The sequence below is a fragment of the Panulirus ornatus genome, chromosome 4 (genome assembly GCF_036320965.1).
Source record: "Panulirus ornatus isolate Po-2019 chromosome 4, ASM3632096v1, whole genome shotgun sequence".
Classification (NCBI taxonomy): Eukaryota; Metazoa; Arthropoda; class Malacostraca; order Decapoda; family Palinuridae; genus Panulirus; species Panulirus ornatus.
Genome location: NC_092227.1, coordinates 71975718 through 71988414, shown reverse-complemented (window position 1 = coordinate 71988414; position 12697 = coordinate 71975718). Strand labels below are relative to the sequence as shown.

At 45.6% G+C, this 12697-nt stretch overlaps 1 protein-coding gene across 1 annotated transcript in view; it reads left to right on the top strand.

Moving 5' to 3' along the window:
- Nucleotides 1-10382: 10382 nt before the first annotated feature.
- Nucleotides 10383-12697, top strand: part of LOC139767263 (uncharacterized) — a 115962-nt gene continuing 113647 nt past the window's right edge. Inside the window, exon 1 of the mRNA XM_071696429.1 lies at nucleotides 10383-11496. Within this exon, the coding sequence (XP_071552530.1) occupies nucleotides 10509-11496 (988 nt within the window). The 5' untranslated portion in view covers nucleotides 10383-10508. The remainder of the gene's footprint in view (nucleotides 11497-12697) is intronic.

Here is a 12697-nt window from a genome sequence, read left to right as displayed (position 1 = left end):
CAGTATGTGATGTGGGAAAACTGGGTATTGGTAATAGAAGGACGGAACAGGTTTATTACCGGCAGCATAAAATATGAAGGCGGTAAATCAGTAACTTAATGGGAACAGTTCATTTCTGCTGACATAAAAGTGTAGCCAATAGATTACTGGTAGCACGAGGATCGTGTGAGTGGCTGATGGTGTTATGGAGGTAGGGGTCAAGCAGCAGTGCGGAGCATCCAGGTAACTTACTTCTAGTGTCTCTAGGGATGTTTGGCGCCTGACAAGTATGGCTGGTGTCATGAATGGTCTGAGATGTTACCTTGGGGGCAGTATGTAGGGAGAATCTGGTTACTGACTCTTCGTGTTTGAGGTAGACCCTGACATCTGTGATGAATTCACCCCTCCCAGTACGCGCTCAGAGTGTACGCTATTCTTCTCAAGGCTTCTTCAGCTATGTTGATAAGGAAGGCTGATGGAGAGCCAGCATATCCTCTCCTGCCATCCACGTCACTCTTGTTATGAGTACCTTAAGTAGGCAACTAGTTCGGAGAGTTCAATGACGAGTAGCCTACCGTCAGGTTCACATAAGGGCAGAGCCTTGAACTGTGACAGTCTGAGGAGCGAACCCCACTTACTGTAGCAGGAAAAATGGTCCAACGCAGTGTTAATTGACGCTGTTTTTTGTGGGCGAGTATGTTGGGAGAGAGGCCAAGATACCAAAACTGTAGGGTAAACAAAGTCTTAGGTGGGTGTATGGGTATACTTCTCCGGTGATGATCAACTGCTTTACATATCAAGAGGACTGTGGAGCTAGGCTGGTAGCACCCTCTGACGTACGTCGCCTCGCTACTGAAGAGATCACACAACCCGGTTAGTCTCGCTCATAGTCTGGATGCACCAGCTAAGAGTATTTTGTCCCAGTTCTTGTAGCAGAATCTGGCCGGGTTGTCCTCTGGTTGACAAGGCAACACCAGCGGTAGAATGTACTGTGTGACAGTCGTTGAACTACAGTAACTCTTCCAGTGTTCCATCTTTCTACGAGCAATGTGTGTTCCCCGGGAGGCCAAGAGCAATACTCTGATTCTGGCCCAACTTCTTTGATTCATAAGTATCTTCGTACCGACGCTTTTACCGTTGTAGATAACCACTCCAGCTGCTTCTACTGTCGTCCCTATGGATAGTTCGAAATATGTTGGTGATTTTTTATAGCTGAGGTTGAGGAAAGTAAATCAGTAAATGATGAAATCAGCGACAAAATTCCGTGCTGATATACTGTTGGTCGACTACTCCTGGACGTATGGTGGCCACATGGTCTTATACCTTTGGAAACCTACCTGAGACTTTGTCAAATTTTCAGTCTTCAGGAGAGATCAGTTGGTTGTGGCCGAACATACAGTAGGTTGTAGGTTGTGGGATTCTTCTGAACATCACTTTACTCCTTCGGTTTAATCTGTCAGCTGCCAGCAGGATATTGATTAGAGAATCGTCCTTATTGTAAACCTTATGCAATTCTTGAATACATTGCGTCATATCGAATTATATTCTTAAGGCTACTGTCAGTAGTTACGATCATATGGTTGTATCTATACACCACTTATTTAATCAATATTTGCATACGAGTATATAAGCATATGCTCATGGACCATACCATGTTGACATGGGACGATCATAATTGCGTTACTCCACATGCGATTGTCCAAGACAATCGCGTGTTTACCAAATGGCGTCCTAGTTTCGTCTCTTCGATGTATATCAACTGACTTATATTTCTCTCTTGTGTCTCCCCTGATGATGTGATTATTACACGAAAGTGCACTTGGGGACTTATCGTTTTTCATTTTCCCCGTGCACTCTTAGGAATATATATATATATATATATATATATATATATATATATATATATATATATATATATATATATATATATATATATATATATTTTTTTTTTTTTTTTTTTTTTTTTTTTTTATACTTTGTCGCTGTCTCCCGCGTTTGCGAGGTAGCGCAAGGAAACAGACGAAAGAAATGGCCCAACCCCCCCCATACACATGTACATACACACGTCCACACACGCAAATATACATACCTACACAGCTTTCCATGGTTTACCCCAGACGCTTCACATGCCTTGATTCAATCCACTGACAGCACGTCAACCCCTGTATACCACATCGCTCCAATTCACTCTATTCCTTGCCCTCCTTTCACCCTCCTGCATGTTCAGGCCCCGATCACACAAAATCCTTTTCACTCCATCTTTCCACCTCCAATTTGGTCTCCCTCTTCTCCTCGTTCCCTCCACCTCCGACACATATATCCTCTTGGTCAATCTTTCCTCACTCATTCTCTCCATGTGCCCAAACCATTTCAAAACACCCTCTTCTGCTCTCTCAACCACGCTCTTTTTATTTCCACACATCTCTCTTACCCTTACGTTACTTACTCGATCAAACCACCTCACACCACACATTGTCCTCAAACATCTCATTTCCAGCACATCCATCCTCCTACGCACAACTCTATCCATAGCCCACGCCTCGCAACCATACAACATTGTTGGAACTACTATTCCTTCAAACATACCCATTTTTGCTTTCCGGGATAATGTTCTCGACTTCCACACATTTTTCAAGGCTCCCAAAATTTTCGCCCCCTCCCCCACCCTATGATCCACTTCCGCTTCCATGGTTCCATCCGCTGACAGATCCACTCCCAGATATCTAAAACACTTCACTTCCTCCAGCCTCTCACCATTCAAACTCACCTCCCAATTGACTTGACCCTCAACCCTACTGTACCTAATAACCTTGCTCTTATTGACATTTACTCTTAACTTTCTTCTTCCACACACTTTACCAAACTCCGTCACCAGCTTCTGCAGTTTCTCACATGAATCCGCCACCAGCGCTGTATCATCAGCGAACAACAACTGACTCACTTCCCAAGCTCTCTCATCCCCAACAGACTTCATACTTGCCCCTCTTTCCAAAACTCTTGCATTTACCTCCCTAACAACCCCATCCATAAACAAATTAAACAACCATGGAGACATCACACACCCCTGCCGCAAACCTACATTCACTGAGAACCAATCACATATATATATATGTATGTATGTATGTATATATATATATGAACTTGTAGACCACGAGGGAAAATCAAAGCAGGAAAATTTGCTTAAGCGCTTTCGCGTATTTCAACACATCTTCAGAAGCAAATAGTAACAAATCGCAGATGGAGGAAAATATACAGACAACAGTAGACGTTAACAGGATGAATGGGATAAACTAATGAAGATATCGGGAGGGTGGGCAGCTTACAGAAGTTTAGAAAGCTTAATGAAAGAGGGAGTTTAAGAGGTTGGTTCCCACGGGAGTAAAGATCTATTCCTTTATAGTACAAATAACTACACACACACACACACACACACACACACACACACACACACACACACACACACACACACAAGCATTTGTTACAGTGCAATTCTGTTAAGAAACAAATATAAAAAAATCCAATGAGTTCCCCGTAGGAGGTAAGAAACCGCAGGAAAATGTGGCGATACGTAATCAAGAAATTAATTATTTCTTCGGTGAGGACGAAGTTTTATTGCTGCCAGGCCATTCGTGAGACCAAGAAGCATCAGGTCAATATGTGATTCTGGGAACCTGCGTCTTAAGAGACTCGAGAACAGTGTGCGAAAGAGAGTGAGCGAAGGAAGACTTAAATCATTTTGAAATGCTTTGGGATACAGACGATCTAGTACACTTATGTGAATACCTTGATGAGAGAAGTTGGTAAGGGAAAGACATTTATACTGGGAGGAACTCCAGCCTTCAGTTAGAGACGCACACTAGCGGCGTGGTGCAGTTCACGCTTGGTTAGGGACGTGGGAGTAAACTTGCTCAGAAGTGGTATATACACATAGAGGTAGAGACTTAGAGGTGAAATACTAGGAAGTGGTGTGTGGGTGGGGAGGTACGTGAGGATGAACCACTAAGAAGTGGTCGTTCATCACATATCATCATCCTTATTCTTATCAAGCCTTGAAGTAACTCTTTTTTTTTTTATTTTGGTGTTGATGCTTCAAGCTGGGTCCATCTGAAAAGCCTTACATCATCGCGGTGACTCCTTGATTGCTTGTATGCATGAGATCCTCCCAGAGGAGAACGATTGTCCTTTAATCAGCAAACCTTAAGACGCTGAAGGTATTCAATCTCACTTAGAATGGGGAGCGGAGGAGGAGGAGGAGGGAGGAGGGAGAAGGAAGGGTTGGAATTACGTATGTGATGTCTGGTATTACCAGGTGGAAGGCTGGAGGTACAGTAAGTATAGTTATAAGTAAATATAGTATAGTTTCTGATATTTGGGTCAAAGGTACTTTTATACCTTACTGGAAGAAGGATTTGGTGATGTTTATCTAGAGGGGGAATGTAAGGACGGGCCAGATGACAGCAATTACGATGTTCCTCTGCTCAGAGAACTGCTTGCACGACGCGTGTCCATTAGATGCTGGTCCACACTACTGCAACCTGAGCATTGTGTTAACTCCTCAGTAATCAGTCATTACCTACATATTAGCGCATCGTAGTCATATCAGGCCAGATTGGCGCGGACGGAAAAAGTTCTTTCATTTCTTGAGTTGATATCACGAGATCGTTTGATTCATGGCAGTGGGCAACACTTCAGAGAAAAAAATCCACAGTTTTGTGGTACCATCATGACGGCAACTGAACGTAAAAGGTTCTGTCGGTGATATGAAGTCTTGTCTTACTTGCCCAGTTACTGCTGGCGTGAGGGCAGTAGAGTTGTCTTTTCTCCTGCATTTCTCTGTCCTTAGAAATGAATGTGTTTTCTTGTTCAGTTGGCCAGCCGCACTGAATCTAAGCTTAGATGATAATGCAGTATATATATATATATATATATATATATATATATATATATATATATATATATATATATATATATATATATATATTATCCCTGGGGATAGGGGAGAAAGAATACTTCCCACGTATTCCCTGCGTGTCGTAGAAGGCGACTAAAAGGGGAGGGAGCGGGGGGCTGGAAATCCTCTCCTCTCGTTTTTTTTAATTTTCCAAAAGAAGGAACAGAGGGGGCCAGGTGAGGATATTCCAAAAAAGGCCCAGTCCTCTGTTCTTAGCGCTACCTCGCTAACGCGTTAGCGAGGTAACGTTAAGAACAGAGGACTGAGCCTTAGAAGGAATACCCTCACTTGGGTCCCTTCTCTGTTCCTTCTTTTGGAAAAATAAAACGGGAGGGGAACTATTGCGCCAACTCTTGCGTAGGTTGAAAAGGGAGGTGAAATTTGAAAGCTTATAATTACGTCTGTTTTAGGAAGGCCAAGATCCGGTTACTGATGGGTTTTTGAATGTTTCGTTTATTGATGCACATGGTTAGGACACTGAGGTCGTGAGGGAGTCACAATAACTTGATCTCTGATGGCACAGGAAATTGGATATTTCACTGTGATGACTTGAAAGGTGAGGGAGGACGATAGACAGATTAGGGTTAACATGAACGATGAGGGTCGTTGAGTGGTGAGTAGGGTGGGGCAAGGGACTAGTTATGATATGAGTGTAGGAGCAGTTGACCTGTAAGGGACTAGAATGATAGTTGGTAAGTGGTGACTAAATGGTAGGTGTTATAGGTGGTGGGTCAAATGGCGCTCGAAAAAATGATTGGTGGTGTGCTGGACGTCTGTGGTGCAGTATTTACGGTCCGCCCTTGGTCGAGCCCACATGGGTTCGAATCCTGTCAGCGGCAGTTGGCCCGCTTTCAACCCAGCTATTCATCCTTCCCTAGGATCCGTTCGATATATTAAACACCTAGCTTAGGATATATATATATATATATATATATATATATATATATATATATATATATATATATATATATATATATATATATATATATATGTTCGACATTTCCCGCTTTAGCGAGGTAACGTTAAGAACTGAGGGCTGAGCCTGAGAGGGAATATCCTTACTTGGCCCCCTTCCCTATTCCTTCTTTTGGAAAATTTATATATATATATATATATATATATATATATATATATATATATATATATATATATGCTGATAACCACGAGTAAAATTGAAACACGGTAAAGCCTAACGCTCTTTCGTAGAATCACGTCATCAGGGGAGATACCATACCATGTCAAGGTCATTGACTGTTGATACGAAGTTGTGAACAGTTTGTTGTTCGTAACGAGGAAGTGGTTTTCTTTGGTCGTAGGTACTGTAGGGTTGGCAGCCACTGACTCGCTGGTGGTAGCAAGGTAAAAACCCTTGACAGGTGTTGGGACGAGGGGGTTCGGTTAGCACTTTGATGGGTAAAGTGGGAGACTGTGATTAATTGATGTGAATAATTACTGTATTAGATAAGAGCACCTGGATGTTCATGTTGAGACGGGGTAGTTAGTTCTCTAGCTCCATCATGAGGTGTGTGGGGTAGCTTGATGAATGACTGTATACAGCTGGGGGTTACAATGATATTTGGTGGCATTGCATAAATGCAGCAGGTTGTCGGTAGCATGAGAGGAAGTCCCAGTGGAAAAGACTAATGTACTTGATTTTCACTCTAATATATCGCCGCAGCTGCGTCATGACAGTAGGGAGGAGTGGGCAGGAGGGAGAGGAGAAGAACGGAGTGCTAGTGGAATGGAACATTTAGTGTGGAGAGGTGGGTGCGGACGGAGACGACCACTTCCGGAATGGCTGTGGTGGCTGTCTAGTATGTGGAAAAGGTGGATATGACTGTTGATTGCCTCGGTACGGCGGGGGGGGGGGGGAGTAGGAGGGGTATTCATTATAATGAATAATAATATTGGAGGAAGCTAATTGGATTTGTAATGTAAGTACAGTAGCTGATTGGGAGTGGTCCAAGAGAAAGAGGGATAAGAAGATAGGCGAGGAGGGTTATGGTATGGTCTGGTAACATGGGTGAGGAGGGTTGTGGTATGGTCTGGTAACATGGGTGAGGAGGGTTGTGGTATGGTCTGGTAACATGGGTGAGGAGGGTTGTGGTATGGTCTGGTAACAGGAGGAGGGGATGTGACGTAGTGTTATGGTCTGGTAACATGGGTGAGGAGGGTTGTGGTATGGTCTGGTAACAGGCGGAGGGGATGTGACGTAGTGTTATGGTCTAGTAACATGGGTGAGGAGGGTTGTGGTATGGTTTGGTACTGGGCTTGGAGGGTTGTGTTATAATGTGGTAATGGGGGGGGATGGTAACATAGATGGGGAGGGTTGTAGTATGGTCTGGTAACATGGGTGGCGAGGGTTGTGGTATGGTCTTGTAACATGTATGGGAAGGTTGTGGTATAGTCTGGTTATGGGTGGGGAGGTTTATGGTATTGCCTGTTAATAGGTGGGGTGGGTTGTGGTATGGTCTGGTAACATTATTGGAAAGGGTTGTAGTATGGTCTGGTAATGGTTAGTGAAGGGTAGTGGTATGGTCTGGTAATGTGTGAAAAGGGTTGTGATATAGTCTGGTAATGGATGGGAAAGGTTCTTGGTATGGTCGGGTTAGTAGGTGGGTTGTGTTGTGATATGGTCTGGTAATGGGTGGTGAGTGTTGTAGTATGGTCTGGTTATGGGTGGGGAGGGTTGGGATATAGTCTGGTAATGGGTAGAGAGGATTTTGGTATGGTCTGGTAACATGGATGGGGAAGGTTGTGGTATGGTCTGGTAACATGGGTGGGGAAAGTTGAGGTATATGGTCTCTTAACATGAATGTGAAGGTTATGGTATAGTCTGGTTATAGATGGGATAGGTTGTGGTATTGTCTGGTAAAGGGTGGGGAGGGTAGTGGTATGGTATGGGAATGTGTGAAAAGGGTTGTGGTATAGTCTGGTAACGGGTGGGAAGGGTTTTTGGTATGGTCGGGTTATGGATGGGGTGAGTTGTGGTATGGTCTGGTAATGGGTGGAGAGGGGTGTGGTATGGTCGGGTTATGGGTGGAGATGGTTTTGGTATGGTCTGGTTATTGATGAGGAGGGTTATGGTGTGATCTGGTAATGGGCAGGGAGAGTTTTGGTATGGTGTGGCAATGAGTGAGGAGGGTTGTGGTATGGTCTGGTAATGTGTTGAAAAGGTTACGGTATGGTCCAGTACTAGGTGAGGAAGGTTGTGGGTAGGTTTGGTACTTGGTGGGAAGGGTTATGGTATACTCTGGTAATGGATGGAGAGTGTTGTGGTACGATGTGATACTGGGTTAGGAAGGCTGTCTTATGGTCTGGTACTTGGTGGGAAGGGTTATGGTATGGTCTGGTAATGAATGGGGAGGGCTTCGGTATGGTCTGGCACTGGGTGAGGAATGTTGTGGTATGGTCTGGTACTTGGTGGGAAGGGTTATGGCATTGTCTGGTAATGGGTAGGGTGGGTTGTGGTATGGTCTGGTACTGGACAGGGAGAGATTCAGTTCGGTTTGGTACTGGATAGGGAGGATTGTGGTATGGTCTGATATCATAGGAGGGGAGAGTTGTTATGGTCTGGTAACATGGATGGGGAGAGTTGTGGTAAGGTCTGATGACATAGGTGGGAAAAGTTGTGGTATTGTCTGGTAGCATAGGTGGGAAGGATTGTGATATAGTCTGGTAACATAAGTGGAGAGGGTTGTGGTATGGTCTGGTAACAAGTGGGGAGGGTTGTGATATGGTCTGGTATCATTCATGGGAGAGTTGTGGTATGGTTTGGTAACATGGGTGGGGAGCTTTGTGGTTTGGTCTGACAACATGGGTGGGGTGGTTTGTGGTTTTGCCTGGTATAATGGGTGGGAAGTGATGTGGTATGGTTTAGTAACCGGTGAAATGGGTTGTGGTATGGTCTAGTAACATGGAGGAGGTGGGTTGTGATTTGGTCTAGTAACGGGTAGGGAGGGTTGTGGTATGGTCTGGTAACGGCTTGGGAGAGTTGTGGATTGGACTGATAACATGGATGAGGACGGTTGTGGTATGGTCTGGTAACATGGGTGGGGAGGGTTATGATAGGATCTGGTAACATGGGTAGGGAGGGTTGTGCTATTATCTGGTAATATCGGTGAAGAGAGTTGTGATATGATCTGGTAACATAGGTGGGGAGGGTTGTGATATGATTTGGTGACATGGGTGGGGATTGTTGTGGTATTATCTGGTAACATGGGTGGGGAGTGTTGTGGTATAGTCTGGTAAGATGAGTAGAAAGGGTTGTGGTATTCCGGTAACATGGGTAGGTAGGGTTGTGGTATTGTCTGGTTATGGGTGGGGAGGGTTGTGGTATAGTCTGGTTATGGATGGGGAGGGTAATTATTATATGGTCTGGTAATGGGTGAAGAGGGTTGTGGTATAGTCTGGTAGGGAGTGTTGTGTTATGGTCTGGTTATGGGTGGGGTGGATTGTGGTATGGTCTGGTATTGGGTGGGGGAGATTGTGGTATAGTCTGGTACTTGGTGGGAAGGGTTATGTTATGATCTGGTAATGGTTGGGAGGGTTGTGGTATGGTCTGGTACTGGATAGGGAGGGTTTTAGTGTGGTTTGGTACTATGTGGGGAGTGTTGTAGTATGGCCTGGTTATGGGTGCGGAAGCTTGTGGTATAGTCTGGTATTAGGTGGGGAGGGTTGTGGTATGGTCTGGTTTTGGGTGGGGAGGGTTTTAGTATGGTCTGGTACTAGGTGGGGAGAATTGTGATATGGTCTTGTAAAATGTGTGGGGAGGGTTTTCATATGGTCTGGTGCAGGGTGGGGAGAGTTGTTGTATGCTTTGGTAATGGGTAGGAAGGGTTGTGTTATGGTCTTAATGGATGGGGAGTGTTGTCTTATGGTTTAGTACGAGGTAGGGAGAGTTGTGGCATGGTCTGGTAACATGGTTAGGGAGGATTGTGATATGGTCTGTTAATAGGTGGGGAGGGTTGTGGTATGGTCTAGGAGCGTGTGGGGAGTTATAGTTACACTTGGGGTAGAGTGGTCAGTAGTTACAGTTGTGGTAGAATGGTTAGTCAATTCATTCTGTTGGTTTGGTTTGTTTTCCAATTTCTGATGATTCTCATATATAATTTTGTACTTAGAATATTAGAACCCAAACAGTATCTACATAAATTTTCCCTTAAGCATCATCAGTATAATCATATTTCGATTTGATGAACATATTCCAAGAAATTAAACGATGGTACTTCGCTTTTCATGGGCCAGGTGAGGTGTTTCAGGTGGATGTAGCATAGGCTAGTTTAGAACATGGCGCCAGCTGTGGAGGGCGGCCATTGTTGTAACTGTAACATTTCAGCTGGTTGACCCGGGTTGCACATGGACCTGTGCTGCAGCCTTCAGGGATATTGGCGTTCTTCTGAGGTTGGCGGAGTCTGGATGGCCTTGACCATCAGCTTTAATTTTGGTGGGCTTCACTCCCGTCTGGTTGTAATGTTATGGTCATACCAACGCCAAGAATATTAGGAATAAACCTGAATACATTAGTCTAATCTGCTTGGAATAATATATTCCATCTTTGGCAACATTCTGTTGCTTGATGTCATCCACGTCGCCCTTGTCGGTTACTTCTCCTGCCGGGCGCCGGGACCGGCCAATCACAGCGCGACTCGCTGATTGTATCAACTCTCTTGGCCAATCGTTCGTTCTGTGGGACGGAGCCTCGTCCAATCGCGGGCGGCTCCTGGGCGTAGGCGTGGCCTCTCACGTGAATACTGAGGCAAAGGATCTAAAGGAAGATTATTATCGTGTCAGCTTCCGCCAAACTAACTTGTTGCTGATTAGAGGTAACGGTGAGGCGAGAGTCACAGCGCTCCAGGGCAGGGACGCGACCAGTCTCACCGACTCCAGACGTCGGCCTGTACCAGCACGGCGGGCGACCACCCACGACACGGCCCACATACCGGCAGTGTCTGCCACGATTACGTCTTCGGGGAGCGTGAGAGGCGGTGGCGGCGGCGGTGACGGGGCAGCCTCCTCCGTCATGAGCGGATCCAACGTGGACGTTCCTGTGGGCGATGCCCTCCTGATGGCGCAACGCCAAATGCTGTCGTCGCTGCCGCCCGCGCTCTTCCTGCGGGCGTCGGAGCGGTATCAGCGCACGCCAAAGTGCGCCCGTTGCCGCAACCATGGCGTGGTATCAGCACTAAAAGGTCACAAGCGCTACTGCCGATGGCGCGATTGTGTTTGCGCAAAGTGCACGCTAATAGCGGAGCGGCAGCGGGTGATGGCAGCGCAGGTGGCGCTCCGGCGGCAGCAGGCGCAGGAGGAGAACGAGGTGCGTGACCTGGCGCTGTTGTACCACAGCCCTGCCACCTCCGGCAGCAGCAGCAATAGCCCCGCCACAGCCGCCGCTCCCGGAGGTGGCGGCCCTGCGGCGGCCCCGCCCCTCGCCGCCGACCCCTTCTCACACGAGCTACTGCTGCCCCCACACCTCGCCCTCTCCATCTCCCTGCAACAGCAGCACCATCAACAGAGGCCCATCTACACCTCTCCGTCGTCGTCGTCGTCAGATCAACTGTCCCCAGGTAGGTGGCGTGTGACGTTTGTGTCCAGTAGGAGCGGTTCGGCGTTTAGCGTTATACCAGGGAGGTGTAACGGCAGACGTCTGCCGGATGGATAGTAACAGTAGGACAGTGTATTTAGCTGTGACAATTATTTCTAGACAATGCTGCTTAGGTGTCATTACACTGTCATCATAGTGCATGCGCTATTACGGTCTCACAGTGTTGCATGTGTTATTATGTTCTTAATATTGCATGTGTGTCATCACCCTCCCACATAGGTCTACGCGTCAGCTTTACTTATATTCAATTCATCGCAAAATAAGAAAATGAATTTCCATATGTCCTCCATTCATCGGGTTTTTACTAATCATAATCATGTAATGTTGCAAAAATCGTTTCTCCGGCGACCTTCACAATAACCATTTACCCATCCGTGGCGTAAGGAGCCGTGGGCTGTGAAGTATCTCTCGGAGAGTCTCACTAATGTGGGAAATACGTGGGCTATCCAGGACGATCGGGTGTAATAGAGAACGCAGCTGTAATATTATGACTTTATTCACACACACACACACACACACACACACACACACACACATATATATATATATATATATATATATATATATATATATATATATATATATATATATATATATATACATATATATATAAAGACGCACGCCCAAAATGTTCATGAGGATGAAATCACAATTTTTATATGCCTGATTATATTGTTACTATATATATATATATATATATATATATATATATATATATATATATATATATATATATATATATATATCCCCGTGGATTGCAATGATACAGACATGTAGGAGAGTTGTACTTCAGTGGTTGCCGAATGCGCTGCGAACCGCTTCTGTAGGAATGGAGCTGTGGTATGCAGTAACTGGCGAAGGAGGTACCACAGTTAGAAAGTATGAGGGAGGTGCCGCTGGTATGAAGTGAGAAATAAGCGCTGCAAGTGGAAAGCATGAAGAAGGTGAGGTGCTGCAGGAAGGAAGTGTTAGCTTGGCGCCGCAGGGAGAAGGCATAAAACAGGAAGGGGAAAGGATGTGACATAGAGAGGAAGCGTCAGAAGCGTGGTTGTGGTAGAAGGTCTAGTAAGTTATAAACTTGTCAACGAAGGAATTGCGGCATTTCGGAGTGTGCTGATGGTAGGGGGTGCGGTGGGTCTGGGTGTGCTGGTGGCAGTAGGTCG